This window comes from Homarus americanus, unplaced genomic scaffold (genome assembly GCF_018991925.1).
Source record: "Homarus americanus isolate GMGI-L3 unplaced genomic scaffold, GMGI_Hamer_2.0 scaffold1909, whole genome shotgun sequence".
In the NCBI taxonomy this organism is placed as follows: domain Eukaryota; kingdom Metazoa; phylum Arthropoda; class Malacostraca; order Decapoda; family Nephropidae; genus Homarus; species Homarus americanus.
In genome coordinates, this window is record NW_024752372.1 from 270,387 (window position 1) to 284,275 (window position 13,889).

The 13,889-nt window shown below is 45.3% G+C and overlaps 1 protein-coding gene across 1 annotated transcript in view; it reads left to right on the forward strand.

The window, feature by feature from the left end:
* LOC121855072 (dynein axonemal heavy chain 7-like) overlaps positions 1–13,414 on the forward strand; it is a 39,434-nt gene extending 26,020 nt beyond the window's left edge. The window contains 23 exon segments of the mRNA XM_042349897.1: positions 310–411; positions 719–845; positions 1,006–1,226; positions 1,457–1,577; positions 1,735–1,874; positions 1,977–2,065; positions 2,212–2,365; positions 2,508–2,641; positions 2,752–2,943; positions 3,249–3,408; positions 3,698–3,744; positions 3,874–4,052; positions 4,268–4,413; positions 4,732–4,884; positions 4,993–5,144; positions 5,285–5,504; positions 7,466–7,622; positions 7,893–8,059; positions 8,491–8,728; positions 8,997–9,148; positions 11,751–11,888; positions 12,271–12,414; positions 12,642–13,414. Coding sequence (XP_042205831.1) covers positions 310–411; positions 719–845; positions 1,006–1,226; positions 1,457–1,577; positions 1,735–1,874; positions 1,977–2,065; positions 2,212–2,365; positions 2,508–2,641; positions 2,752–2,943; positions 3,249–3,408; positions 3,698–3,744; positions 3,874–4,052; positions 4,268–4,413; positions 4,732–4,884; positions 4,993–5,144; positions 5,285–5,504; positions 7,466–7,622; positions 7,893–8,059; positions 8,491–8,728; positions 8,997–9,148; positions 11,751–11,888; positions 12,271–12,414; positions 12,642–12,848 — 3,540 coding nt within the window. The 3' untranslated portion in view covers positions 12,849–13,414.
* The last annotated feature ends 475 nt before the right edge of the window (positions 13,415–13,889 follow it).

The window sequence follows — 13,889 nt, forward strand, 5'->3', positions numbered from 1 at the left end:
AGACTATCTCCACTAACTGGTCAACTGAATTAAGTGGCTGTGATTGCGTCTATCAGTTTGTCCCTACACCAACAAGTTACTGTACTACCTCATCTAAGTTAATAGATTCTCCTCCTTGTATTTCTGCGTTCATTTTACAATAGTTCATTCCTTTATGTTTGATCTACACCATCCACACTTTACACCAAGCCAAGATGTCCTTCAGTCACTAAGTATCTCTAATAAACTGGTAATTTTTCATGAACTATTTTTACGTGTACTTTAGACGAGCCTCTTAGGTACTGACGCTCTGGTTGGTGTTTCCCTCAGGGCGAGAAACCAGACCGGGTACCGGATCCTCAGGGCACCGGTAAGATGGTGGAGGAGTACTGGTCCGTCAGTAAGCGTCTACTGGGTGACATCAAGTTTAAGGTACTGTACTGTATGTCTGTCTCTCTATACCTCCCTGTGATGATGCAATTAACAAAACACTGGAATATTTTAATTGATGAGTTGATCTTTTTAAAAGCCTTCGGTGATACTCCAGCAGCCTCGTCCCAGAAAGATCATTGGCACCGAGTTCTTTCATTATTTTCTTCTTTCTTTCATCTCATACAAGTACTTAAACTATTTCTATCATTAAAATTCATAGTCAAAATCTATGGATATACTTGTGTCTTCACGTCCACCTGCTTATATCTTCACGTCCACCTGCTTATGTCTTCACGTCCACCTACAGGAGAACTTACTGAACTTCGATAAGGAGAACATAAGCCAGAAAGCCATCCAGACGATACGTTCCAACTACCGCGACAACCAAGAGTTTAAGCCAGAGAAGATTATGGTGGCGTCCAAGGCGGCGGAGAGTAAGTGATGACTCTCTCTCTCTCATACAGTTTACAGACTTAACTTATGACTTTGCGAGAGATTTGTTAGGGATGATTTTATGTGGAATGTTTTGTATTATATTATAGCAGTTACATATACTTGTACACACTGATCATGAGAACGTGTGTGTGTGTGTAGGTCTGTGTAAGTGGGTGTTGGCGATGGAGAGGTACGAGGAGGTGGACCGCAAGGTGGCGCCCAAGAGGGAGGCCTTACAGCGTGCAGACCAGCAGTACCAGGGCCTGATGGGTGAGCTGCGTAAGAAACAGGAGGCACTGAGGGGCGTCCAGGAGGAGTTGGCAGGTCTCCAAGCAGAGCTAGACACAGTGAAGAAGGAGAAGCTGGAACTGGAACAGACGGTGAGTGTCCCAGTAGTGGAACTTGATGCATGGTGAGACTTAACCAGTCTTACTGTTATGGTCTCTTTAAAACCCTTCATTTAACCTCACTTGTGTATATTATAAGTAAGATTGTTGGTTTAGGTGAAGATATGTTAGTCTCTCTCTTTCTCTCTCTCTCTCTCTCTCTCTCTCTCTCTCTCTCTCTCTCTCTCCACGTGTACTTCACAAACATAAGGGTCATCCTACAGGTGGAGTTGTGCAGCATCAAGAAGGACCGGGCGGAGCAGCTGCTGGCGGCCCTGGGGGGAGAGAAGACCCGATGGACGGACAACGCTCACCACCTGGCGCAGGTGTACATCTTCCTCACAGGTTACACATTCTATTTACACCTTTGAGTCTCCTGCTTGCATTAGATGACAGTTATTACCACCAACTGTACATTTGATCTTAATAACCTCAAGCATAACATATAAATATAATCCACCTGTTAGTGACATCCGCTGACTGAGGACTTAACCCCCTGTAGGTGACATGCTGCTGGCGGCGGGAGTCATCGCTTACTTAGGAGCCTTCACACCTGAGTACCGGGCGGAGCAGACGACTCGGTGGCTGCAGGAGTGTCGGGAGAGAGGCGTCCCTTGTTCTGGGGAGTTCGTGCTTGCCTCGGTCAGTCCTCCACCTGTGTTGTCTCATACTGGTGACGATGATGAAAGATACTGCTCCCACAGGTGATGATGGCGAGATACAGTAATTGTTTTCCTTCTGCAGGTGCTGGGAGACCCCCTCACTATCCGGGACTGGACGCTCAATGGGCTGCCCACCGACCCCTTCAGCATAGACAACGGCGTCATCATCAGGTAAGTTTGTGTACAACCTGACCATACAGAGAAAAAAATTTATCCACTTAAGCCCCAATAACATTAATATCTAGAGCACTTACAGTTAAACAGTTAGACAAACCAAGACAGTAAATAACAGTTTGTGTGTGTGTTTGACTGGTCAGCAACACGACGAGGTGGCCGCTGTTAATCGACCCTCAAGGACAAGCCAACAAGTGGATCCGTAACATGGAGAAGGACAACTCTCTCCAGGTAGTCAAGCTCTCTGACCCAGACTTTATCCGCACCTTGGAGAACTGCATACAGTTTGGTCAGCCCGTGAGTATACTCTGTGGCTCCTCGTGTATAAACTCCTCCCGTGACGTAATAATAATGCATAAACTTTCTCTTGTGCACAGACACACAGAAAACCTCTTGGTATGTTTTCCTAAAGATGGTCATTGTCTGTGTGGTGGTTCAGGTGTTGCTGGAGAACGTGGGGGAGGAGCTGGACCCTATTCTGGAACCTCTCCTGCTCAAACAGACCTTCAAGCAGAGCGGCTCCACCTGTATCAAGCTTGGGGATGCCACCATCGAGTACTCCGCCGACTTCAGGTAAGAGAGATACACCTGTCATAGTGAAGAATGACGTTAACTGTGTAGGGTGACTTCTATATCTAGGGTGACTGTACTAGGGTGACTGTACCACTACCTAACTGCCGCAGGATGTACTTAACTACGAAGCTGAGTAACCCCAACTACGTGCCAGAGGTGTCAGTCAAGGTCACCCTCGTCAACTTTGCCCTTACTGGTGCCGGCCTCGAGGACCAGCTACTCGCCCTCGTTGTCGCTCACGAGAAGCCAGAGCTAGAGGAAGAGAGAGTCACGCTGATGCTTCAAACTGCTCAGAATAAGAAGTAATGTTCACGCACCAGATTGTTGTGTTTATATTGAGTAAAATTAATACACGTTATAAATTAAGGTCATTAGGTTTAAAGTTCATACAGTTCAAAACAAGAAAAAGGTGGGAGGTGGAGAGTAAGAGAAGAGAGAAAGAGAGAATAAATTAATTACCTTCTACCCCCCCAACCCCCCCTCCACTCCCTTCTCTCCTTCCCTCTTCTGTCTTCCATCCCCATACTCCACCACCCCTACTCCTCTCCACCACCGCCTCCATCCCCTTCCTCCTCCTCCTCCTCTCCTACCCAACACCCCCCACCAGGAACCTGAAGGAGCTGGAGGACCGGATCCTATCGACGTTGTCCTCCTCCAAGGGCAGTATCCTGGAGGACGAGACAGCCATCAACATCCTGAGTGACGCCAACAGGCTGGTGAAGGAGACACAAGAGAAACAAACCATCGCTGAGGAGACGGAGAAGAAGGTGAGAGAGAGAGAGAGAGAGAGAGATGGTGAGGAGAGATGGAGAGAAGGAGAGAGAGAGAAAGCAAGATAGAGAAATAAAAAGAGAGAGGTAAAGAGAGAGATATATAAATAAAGAGAAAGAGATAAGGAGAGATTAAAAAAGAGAAAGATAGAGATAAAGAAAGAGAGAGAAGAGAGATAAAATGGAAAAGAAAAAGACTGAGGAACATGACAAAGACAAAGTCATATATCTTTACCTGTACCCTATATCTACACTATAGTATAATATCCTGACTATCTCACCTCAGGTATCAATTAATGCTGTACTGCTCATCACCGCTACCAGACTACCTTTGTCAGTTCCAATGGCTCTGCTGTCTCCCCTCTCTCAAGGTATGACGCGTCTCTCTCTCTCTCTCTCTCTCTCTCTCTCTCTCTCTCTCTCTCGGCCTGTTCCTTACCCCCTGCTCCAACCTCTTCCCAGCACCTGGTGGATCAGTTCCCGCAGCACCTGCAGTGGCGGGAGGTGTTCGAGTCGGAGAAGCCCACAGAAAGACCATCCGTGTGAGGAAGGAGACGAGATCGCCCGCATGCAGCTCTTGTGTATTCTTCGGTGTCTCCGCCCGATAAAGTGGTGGCAGCCATCCAGGACTTTCGTTGCGGGTAGGTTAGGTTTGTGTGTGTGTGTGTGTGTGTGTGTGTGTGTGTGTGTGTGTGTAATCAATCAATATAATGGATACAAAAGGCAAAAGGATAACTATCATAAGGTAAACAAAGTCAGAAATCAGGAACTGTATGAAAGTAAATAAAAAAAGTAACATCGCCAACTATAAAACATAAACATAACTAACACCAGCTTTTGGTTGTCCCTCCGACAGACCTCCTGGGGAAGGCGTACATTGAACCACCTCCCTTTGACCTGGCCCGCACCTTCACCGACTCCAACTGCTGCCTCCCCCTCATCTTCCTCCTCACCCCAGGAGCTGACCCCACCAACCTCCTCCTCAAATTCGCCGAGGATCAGGTAGGTTAGGTTAGGTTAGGTGCGTTACCAGAGAGGCTCTTATTAAAGGGTACCTGGGTGTCCGTGTGTACTAGTCTGCCAGGTGGGATGTGTGGTGCTAGGTTTAGTGTTGTGTACTGTCACGTTTCTTGTGTATATAGGAAACATGTGTAAGGTAGAAGAGAGTTTATATGATATTAAGCTCAGGTCTACCAAACTACTTAGTCACAGCGATGTTCATGAAGCCCTCAGGCCCTCCGACGGTTCCTGAGGCTCTTGGCATCCTTGAGACCCTTAACGACCTTGATGTGGCCCTAACGCCCCCCTTCTCCTGGGCAGGGTATGGGAGGGGACCGGCTACAGAGTGTGTCGCTAGGTCAGGGGCAGGGACCAGTGGCCAGACGCCTGATCGAGGAGGGAGTGAGGATAGGAACTTGGGTCCTCCTCCAGAACTGCCACCTCGCCAAGTCCTTCATGCCAGATCTCGAGAAGGTTAGTACAAAGGTCGGCTACTCCTGTTTTAACCACTTTTCTGATGGTATATACCATGAAGTATCCTTCCTCCCCTCCTCATTATGTCTCACTCCCGGGTCACCTCAGCTGTGTGAAGACCTCAACCCAGATACGACTCACTCAGACTTCCGGCTGTGGCTCACGAGTTACCCATCAGCTCACTTCCCTGTCTCCGTCCTGCAGTCCAGCATCAAGATGGTCACGGAGCCACCCAAGGGACTCAAGGCCAACCTCAAGAGGTAATAGTGACCCATGTAAACCGCCCGGAAGATACTGATAATTGTATTAGATATTTTCACCACAAATGACATAAATTGATGCATCTCTTGTGGTTAATGAGTCGCGTAACAGCTCGACTGCTTCTCCTTGCCTACCTCAGACTCTACCTGGCGGATCCTCTGTCAGAACCAGAATTCCTGCATGGATCCGGGTCCTCTGAGAGATTCCGTCGCCTGGTGTACTCCCTCTGTTTCTTCCACGCCGTCGTCCAGGAGCGTCGCCTCTTCGGACCTCTCGGTTGGAACGTGCCGTACTCCTTCTCCGACACCGACCTCAGGATCTCCTCCCAGCAGCTCCGTAACCTTCTGGATTCTTATGTGGTATGGCGCCGTTGTCTTGTTTGTCATGTGTGCAGTTTTATCCTGACTTTTTATGTGTTCTTTTATGTCTTTTATTTTGTTTATTACAGGATTGTTTGTTTTTTATAATTTGTGGGTCTTGTTGGCCTCATAGTTTGTGTTTATACATAATGTGTACAAAGTTAAAACGATTAGTATTTAATTCATTAATCAGTTAGCCTAAACACTTAATGCCTCCTCTTATGTTTATCCATCAAGATTATTATCTTTCTTTAACATGTTGAGGTTTGTCGAGTCTTTCAGCTTAAATGTTTCTATCTGTAAATATTTAACTCCTTCACTCACACCTGTTCTACTAATACCTATAAAAATATCTAACTTCCTTAACACTCTAGAGTAACACAACTACACTGACCACCCTCTATTAAATGGTTTCCCTCGGCTTCTAAATGATACACCTTAGTCACCCCTGAACCATCTATATTCACTCCACCTTGCTTCAGTAGCCTCTGTCACCCATACACACGATCCTCTTACGTAGTGATAGAAACTCAGTTGTGTTCTTACATCTTAGTCAGTGGTAGAGAATCTTCAGACAACAGTGTATACAAAGTCCTTCCGAGAGCCGTGAGTCGTAGCGTTTAGTAGTTAATACTTAGTCTATAATATGTTATTCATTTACACATAATGAATATTTTATCCCCTGTTCCCTCTGGCTGGACTCTTGCTTCATCCATGGTGAGCAAATGTTCCTGACAGTCTGAGAGACACTGATAGAGTCTACCCACTCATGATGGCAGAGTGTCATGGGTTCTCTTTTTTGATATATGTAAATACTTTTATCATGTAGCAGAGACACCAGCTTGAGACCCCCACTGGCCAGTATGCATGTGAGGAACACCTCTCTTTTGTCATGTGAGTGACTGTCCCAGACAACAGCCACTACCTTCCTCGGGGTCCTCACCTACCCCCTCACTCTCTGCTTCACAACACCACAAATTATAGGTTCTGGTGACATAAACTTTGGGTGAACTCACTCTCACAGGATGAGAGAAACTTTTTCAGTGAGGAAGAGAGAGGGAGCTGAAAGTATTTACCTCTCTGATCACACCAGCGTCACCCTGACCCACCGATACTGTATACTGGGTGTTAGAAGTAGTTACTGTTCTTCGTCAGGACTGTCTAAGGAGGCCACCGTAACACTTCCTTCTTCTCTAGACTCCTGTAGCTCTGACATCATCTGCTCAAGACTTAAAGATGAAATCCGAACTGTTCATATCCTCACAAAAATACCAAACACATAACCCGGTGTCCCTACAGGTGGAGATCCCAAGCAAGACAGAGGGCATCTCCCTCCTGCCGTCACAGACACACTCGGTGATGAACGAGAGAAGTTGACCTTGAGAACACAGAAGACACTTAGCATTATTCTTTCCTTCTGTACTGAAGTATTTAGGTAATGACTATATCTTAAAATTGTAGATCCGCAAAAGACTCTTTAACTTTTTTGTTTACATTACATTACATGAACAAATACAGTACATCTTTAAAGACAGCGACAACTTACACAAGAGACGCCTCCACTGTCTGTGTTTGTTCTTCTTGTGAGGATGTTGATGAGACTGGACGTAGTTGTAAATAATGTAGTATGATGTAGCTTGTAGTCTGACCTTACCTTGGAGTCAGGTAAGTGATCTTTTACTCTCATAGCATTAAATTACATTCCAAAGTGACGGATAAGATAAGATAAATAATGATCAGTTTAGCATTACTTAATAACCGCTAAATAAGTATTGAAGTCAGACGGCGTCCCCGGTACTAACTTGTTCGTGCGGTTAATAAATTCAGACTCTTCCTCGTGTGTTAATAAATAAATATTTTGTTCATTAACTAGACCAAACTAATGAAAGGCGAGAGTTGAGGAGCAGCACCTGGTAAAGAATCACTACAAGGTATACTATCAGATGTGTTGCCACCTGCAGGAGATCCCGTGGGAGGCGCTGCAGTACCTGACGGCTGAGTGTAACTACGGCGGGAAGGTGACAGACGAGCGTGACCGTCGCACCCTGAGTACCATCCTGAGGCGCTTCTATAACCCCGAGGTGGTGGACGGCGACCCTCACTCCTTCGACCACCTGGGTGAGTAACGCCGCGTCCCCAGGTGCTTACCGCTGACACCTGACTCACAGTGCCCTCTGACGGCGAGACTATATAGCAAACTAACACTAACAACTAACACAGTATCCCATGGTGGTAAGACTATACACAAAAAAATACCCTAAGCAAATCTGTGTACAAGACTTAACGAACAGTATCCATCCCCCCCTCCACCTTCCGCCCTACCGTGCCTCTCTTGCTCATGCTACTCGTGTGGCTGTTTCCTAACACTCACTGTCCCTCCCCCGGCAGGTGTGTACACAACGCCGAGTGACGGGGACCACGCCCACTTCCTAGAGCACATCTCGGAGCTGCCCCGCGACGCTCCTCCTCACGTCTTCGGCATGAACAGCAACGCCAGCATCAACAAGGACCAGGCCGAGACCAACAAGCTCTTCTCCGCCGTCCTCCTCACCCAGGCTAGTCCACTTTCTCTCTTCTCTCCCCCATCAGGTGAATCTTCGTTGAGTGGCTCTGTTCACTTGTTATTTATTAGGGCAGAACAACGTGTTATTCATATACTAGGGTGTGCCAGAAGTGTGGTTGGGTCAGCCTGTCCCTACGTGTGTGTGTGTGTGTGTGTGTGTGTGTGTGTGTGTGTGTGTGTGTTATTATAAAATATAAATCAATTAGTCATCAAATCATCCAAAATATAAAAGGCAAAACAGAATAAACAAAACAGACAGAAATCAATGGATAAGAAATGTTTCGTCACGATGCAATACATTTTGATTCTTCCAACATTTTGTTTTTGTGTCTAACATTCTCAGGACATTATGAGCGTAGAATCTCCCCTAACAGGAGGTAACATGCTAACACCTGGTGTATATAATGATCAAAATACCTGCAGGCGACGTCGTTGTCTTCAGGAGACGGCGGGGGCGGGGATGGTGACTCTGTGGGCAGGACGTGTGAGGAGATCCTTGGCCGCATCCCTCCAGCCTTCCACGTGGACGCCGCCCTGGCCAAGTACCCGACCATGAGAGAGCAGAGCCTCAACACGGTGCTGGTGCAGGAGATGAGTCGCTACAACACCCTCATCCACACCATCACCAGCACCCTCAGCGCCGTCCTCAGAGCCATCGAAGGTCAGTCCTCACACCTCCTCACGGGGTCACGGTGGCTTTACCTCGGGTCAAACTAGTTCAAACAGGCACAAGTAGAGTCAAATATATAATCATATGAAAATAAAGACTTTCAATTAAACTAACACAAAGTTCGTTGCAAGGAATAAGACCGTTGAAGATAGACTACAGGGTGTTAGATTATGCTGATTAAATTTCCACAGTGAATCAAGTGAAATTTTGGGATAACATCATCATCTTAAATGTCTGTTTGTATGTCTGTGTCTCCCAGGTACTGAGAGTCTGTCGGAAGAGGTGGAAGAGGTGTTGGTGGGCGTGAGGACTGGTCGGGTTCCTTCTATGTGGCGGGCCAGGTCCTACCCCACCCTCAAAGGACTCGGCTCCTACATCACCGACCTCGTACAGCGGCTACAGTTCCTTCAGGTACAGTGTTAGGATACCTGTTAGTTCCTACAGGTACACTGCTAGAATGAGTAATTCCTACACGTACTCCTACAAAATGTGTATATAGTGATGTTATGCTGGTGTTATATAGTGTGTTGATGTTATTATGAGACTTTAAAAAGCGGGTGTTGTAGGTTAATCTATATTTTACAACTCTCAAAATCTGGTGTATGCTGTTATAATACTCGTATGTTACTATAAATCAACAACTAAGGCCTTAAAGCCTAAAATCCTCCACAGTGATGAATTTCCTGAAGTCTGTACTCAAAAATTGTCTCGTTTTCTGTGAAATTAAGTGACGTAGATGAAACGATAGGGAAAACTATTATATCTTCGGAGAGAACCACGAGGTGTCCCGTAATGATAAATTAAACCACTATTTTGCATTCTGTTCCAATAACTCTCGGTCTAAACCATCCTCTTTTATATTGATAGTAATATAATAAGTACACTGTTATTGTTTGTTACTGGTGGTGGTTAAGGCTTGATAACAACACCACCTGTAGCTCGTAAGTCGTGACGCAATCTTAAACTAATTACATTCTCAGACTTCCTCTTCCCCGTATAGTGTCGTCAGAACATAAAGCGATATTACGTGAAAGGCTTCATTAATAATTTATAATGCGAGCATAATGAAGGAAGTGTGTCATTATGTGTTACTATACATAGGTTGTTTTAGTTAGGGTGTTGTTGTATCCTAGAGTGCTAAGAGAATTGTGCAACAAGCTTGCAGAGCCCCTGAAGAGCCTGTTTTGTAAATGTCTGGATGAACAAAAGGTCCCCAGTGAATGGAAAGTGGCTTATGTGAGTCCTATCTTCAAGAAAGGCGATCGTGACTCCACGAACAACTATAGACCAGTGAGCCTGACCAGCATAATATGTATAAGCATCTCAGGGGGCACTACTCAGTTGAGTGTCCTTACTTGGAGCTGGCGGACGCTCGCCCCACAAGGGGTCACAGCTCAAGATTGAAGAAGCCGCAAGTCTAGAAAACCGTGAGGGCAAACTTTTTCGGAGTGAGGGTTGTAAACTCTCGGAACAATCTACCAGAGAGTGTTGTGATGGCACCGAGTGTGAGCTCTTTCAAGACAAGACTTGACCAACACTGGAGCGGGTTCAGGTACATTCAGGAGCCGGTGCATGCCCAGTATTTGCCAACTGTGCGTGACAGAGACGTGACCGATCGCCCGGGCGGCTAGCGAGCCGATCTTTTGGTGAAGAAGATAAATGAAAAGGAAAAGTAATCAGAGACGTGACCGATCGTCCAAGCGGCTAACAAGCCGATCAGTGACGAAGAGGATAAAAGCAAAAGTAAAAAGTAAAAGTTGTTACGGTGTTAGGATGGGCTTGCTTTTACATTAGTTAAATTTAATGATGTTAATTTGTTCTTCACTTTAAAGGGAATAATGTGATGAGTGTTGTTAGAGTGTGGTTTGTTGTGTCTGAAGTACTGCTGTTATTGTCTTGAATTAGATAATGGTTTAGAAATTACTATTGTGTTTGTGGTAATACCCAAGGGAGGACTGTTATGTGAAATACAGTATTTTTAAGACTTGAATTGTTTATTGTATTTTTTCTATTATACACACACACACACACACACACACACACACACACACACACACAAACAAGGGTGATAAAAAGAGAAAGAAAAAAGAGAAAAGGAGAGAAAAAGGAGAGGGGTAGAAATATATCGAGTACAACCCAGTACAAAACGTCTTCTTTATCACAACCATTGATCGTCACCAACAACAACAGCGCACTCAACCACGAAGCATTATTATATATCTCCTTAAACTACGACAAATGGTATATAAAATAACAAAGAAAATACCTATATAAATGAAAGAGATGAATTACTTTCTTCGTCACATAAATTCGTCCCATAAAAAGTGGCAGAGGGATAAGGAGTTTATTATTTATGACCAGCCACCTAGTCAGTCAGCTATTGTTGTTGTGGTGTAGGCGACCCGTGACGTAGCGCCTTCATTGTGTTCTTACCTTCACTAGAGCGCGTCAGTAAATCACGCTAGCTGTTGGTATTTTCAGAGCTGTGACCTTGTCCTTTCAATCCCTCGAACTTTAAAGATGGTAGTGTGTGTATGTGTGTGTGTGTGTGTTAAACATGACAATCGTATATACCTCTAGGCTGTTCCCGGGTTATACTGTGGATTTTCTTTGTTAAATACAGATGTTATTGACGCGAGCCCCTAGGCATGACCTAATAACAACAAAACAACGACATTAAGAACAATAGACTGTTACCTGCCTCAACTCGTTACCACAACGTGTGCTTCTGTACCTACCATGGCCATACTTTCTACATAACCACCTGATTAGTGGTTTATTTTACTAATGATTATCACTAACAAAAAACGAGTTTGAATTTACTTAATAAACGGGAAATAAGCCTAGGTCCCCCGCGCTTTTGTCGGTTTGGGTAAATTTACTAAAAAATATCACTAAACTACGTGTGAAACTCCCCTTTAAATCAACCATGACTAAGGCTTGTTATTCACCTGAGACTCAAATGTTCATAACTCACCTGAGACTCACCTGAGACTCCCTTACGCCTCCCCAGGGTTGGTATGACACAGGGCAGCCGCGGGTGTTCTGGCTCAGCGGCTTCTTCTTCACCCAGTCCTTCCTGACGGCGGTGCTGCAGAACCACGCCCGCGCCCACGCCCTGGCCATCGACCAGCTCTGGTTCCACTTCCAGGTTCGTTAATCTCTTACTTCCAGGTACTCTCTCTCACTTCCTGCTAGTTACTCTCACCTCCTGTTAGTTACTCTCACCTCCTGCTAGTTACTCTCACTTCCTGCTAGTTACTCTCACCTCCTGCTAGTTACTCTCACCTCCTGCTAGTTACTCTCACTTCCTGCTAGTTACTCTCACTTCCTGCTAGTTACTCTCACCTCCTGCTAGTTACTCTCACCTCCTGCTAGTTACTCTCACCTCATGCTAGTTACTCTCACCTCCTGCTAGTTACTCTCACTTCCTGCTAGTTACTCTCACCTCCTGCTAGTTACTCTCACCTCCTGCTAGTTACTCTCACCTCCTGGTACTCCCTCTCAGGTAACTTGTCCCTTGTACCCTGCAGGTGTTGGAGGTGGACGAGGAGAGCCCGGTACCTGAGGTGGGCACTTATATCAGGGGCCTCTACCTGGAGGGCGCCAGGTGGGACTTCGAGAAGAACCGCCTGGAGGAAGCACTACCCAGGAGACTCCATGAGAATATGCCTCCAGTGAGTAGGTGGTGAGGTGTGGTGATGGTGAGGATGGTGAGAGTGATAATGGTGGTGATGGTGGTGATGAGGGTGATGGTAGTAGTAGTAGTGAGTAGTAGAAACAGTAAGTAATAGTAGTAGTAATGTCATTAATAACAGTGAACAATAGCATTAATAGCAGTAAGCAATAGCATTAACAGTAAAACCCTAAGACACACCTCATGCCTGTGCCTCCCCTCTAACAGATCTGGTTAAAGCCAATGGTCCGAGAAGAGATTCCCAAAGAACTGACCTACTCCTGTCCTGTGTATAAGACGAGTGAGCGTAGAGGGAACCTGACCACCACGGGCCACTGTACGAACTACGTCATCTCGGTACAGATTCCTACACACCTTCACGAGGACCATTGGATTCTCAGGGGTGTGGCTCTACTCTGTTCCCTCTCTGACTAAAATTATTCAACTCTAGATTATCAGACGAGTGATTAAGATTATACAACTTTAGATTATCAGACAAGTAACTAAAATTAAACAGCTTTAGATTATCAGACGAGTGACTAAAATTATACAGTTTTAGATTATCAGACGGGTGACTAAAGTTATTCCACATCTGTTTACTTTCTATCCACACTATCCACACTATCCACATCTGCCCAGAAAGATAATAAGGTGACACTGTATTGACTTTGATAGCCTTTGTTAAGTTAGTCAGGGTAGATAGTCGAAGGTTAGCGTGTACGAAGCAGCAAGTGTTGATTATCTACCTGAGGACAGACAGTGTTTAACCACAGTCATCCCTCGGGTGTGGCGACTCCCTAATTAGCTCCTTTCGTCTACCTGTCACCATGAACGACGCTGGAATTGACCTACACTCTATTATTTAAGGGTCATATTTCAGCAGTCCTCCTCATTATTTAGGAATAATTGGTTAACACATCACAACATGGAAGTTATTAGTTGTATATCTATTCATATGTATAATGTATATGGAATATATTAATACATATCTACACATGGAAGTTACTTTGTATATTTTTGCCTTTTGCTGTGGCTGGGTTTTTTTAGTAGCGTGTGTGTGTGTGTGTGTGTATGTGTGTGTGTGTGTGTGTGTATGTGTTGCAAGAGGTGCCATACATCAACACTGGGGTGGGGGGCAGCTAGGGGAGTAGGTGGTGGGTAGGGGGCGGGTGGCTCTAGGTGCCATTGTGCCTCACCGAGAAGACAGGAACGCTATTGAGAAAGGTGTGTGGGCGATAGTCATTATATTTCTTGTCCTTTCTTATGTCCTGGTGAAGAAAGGTACTAGCATCTATAATGTAGACTATAAGGAGCGAAGGGGGAACGCCAGGCGAAGCTGATCGTTAGCGTTGACACCATTCTACTGTATGGATTTTGAGAATATCAGATAAACTCCTTGATGGATAAATTGGACTTGTTTCCTTTTATTTTGTCTTGTTTTTTAGTTAGGTAAGAATCATGACTTGTGGTGGAGTG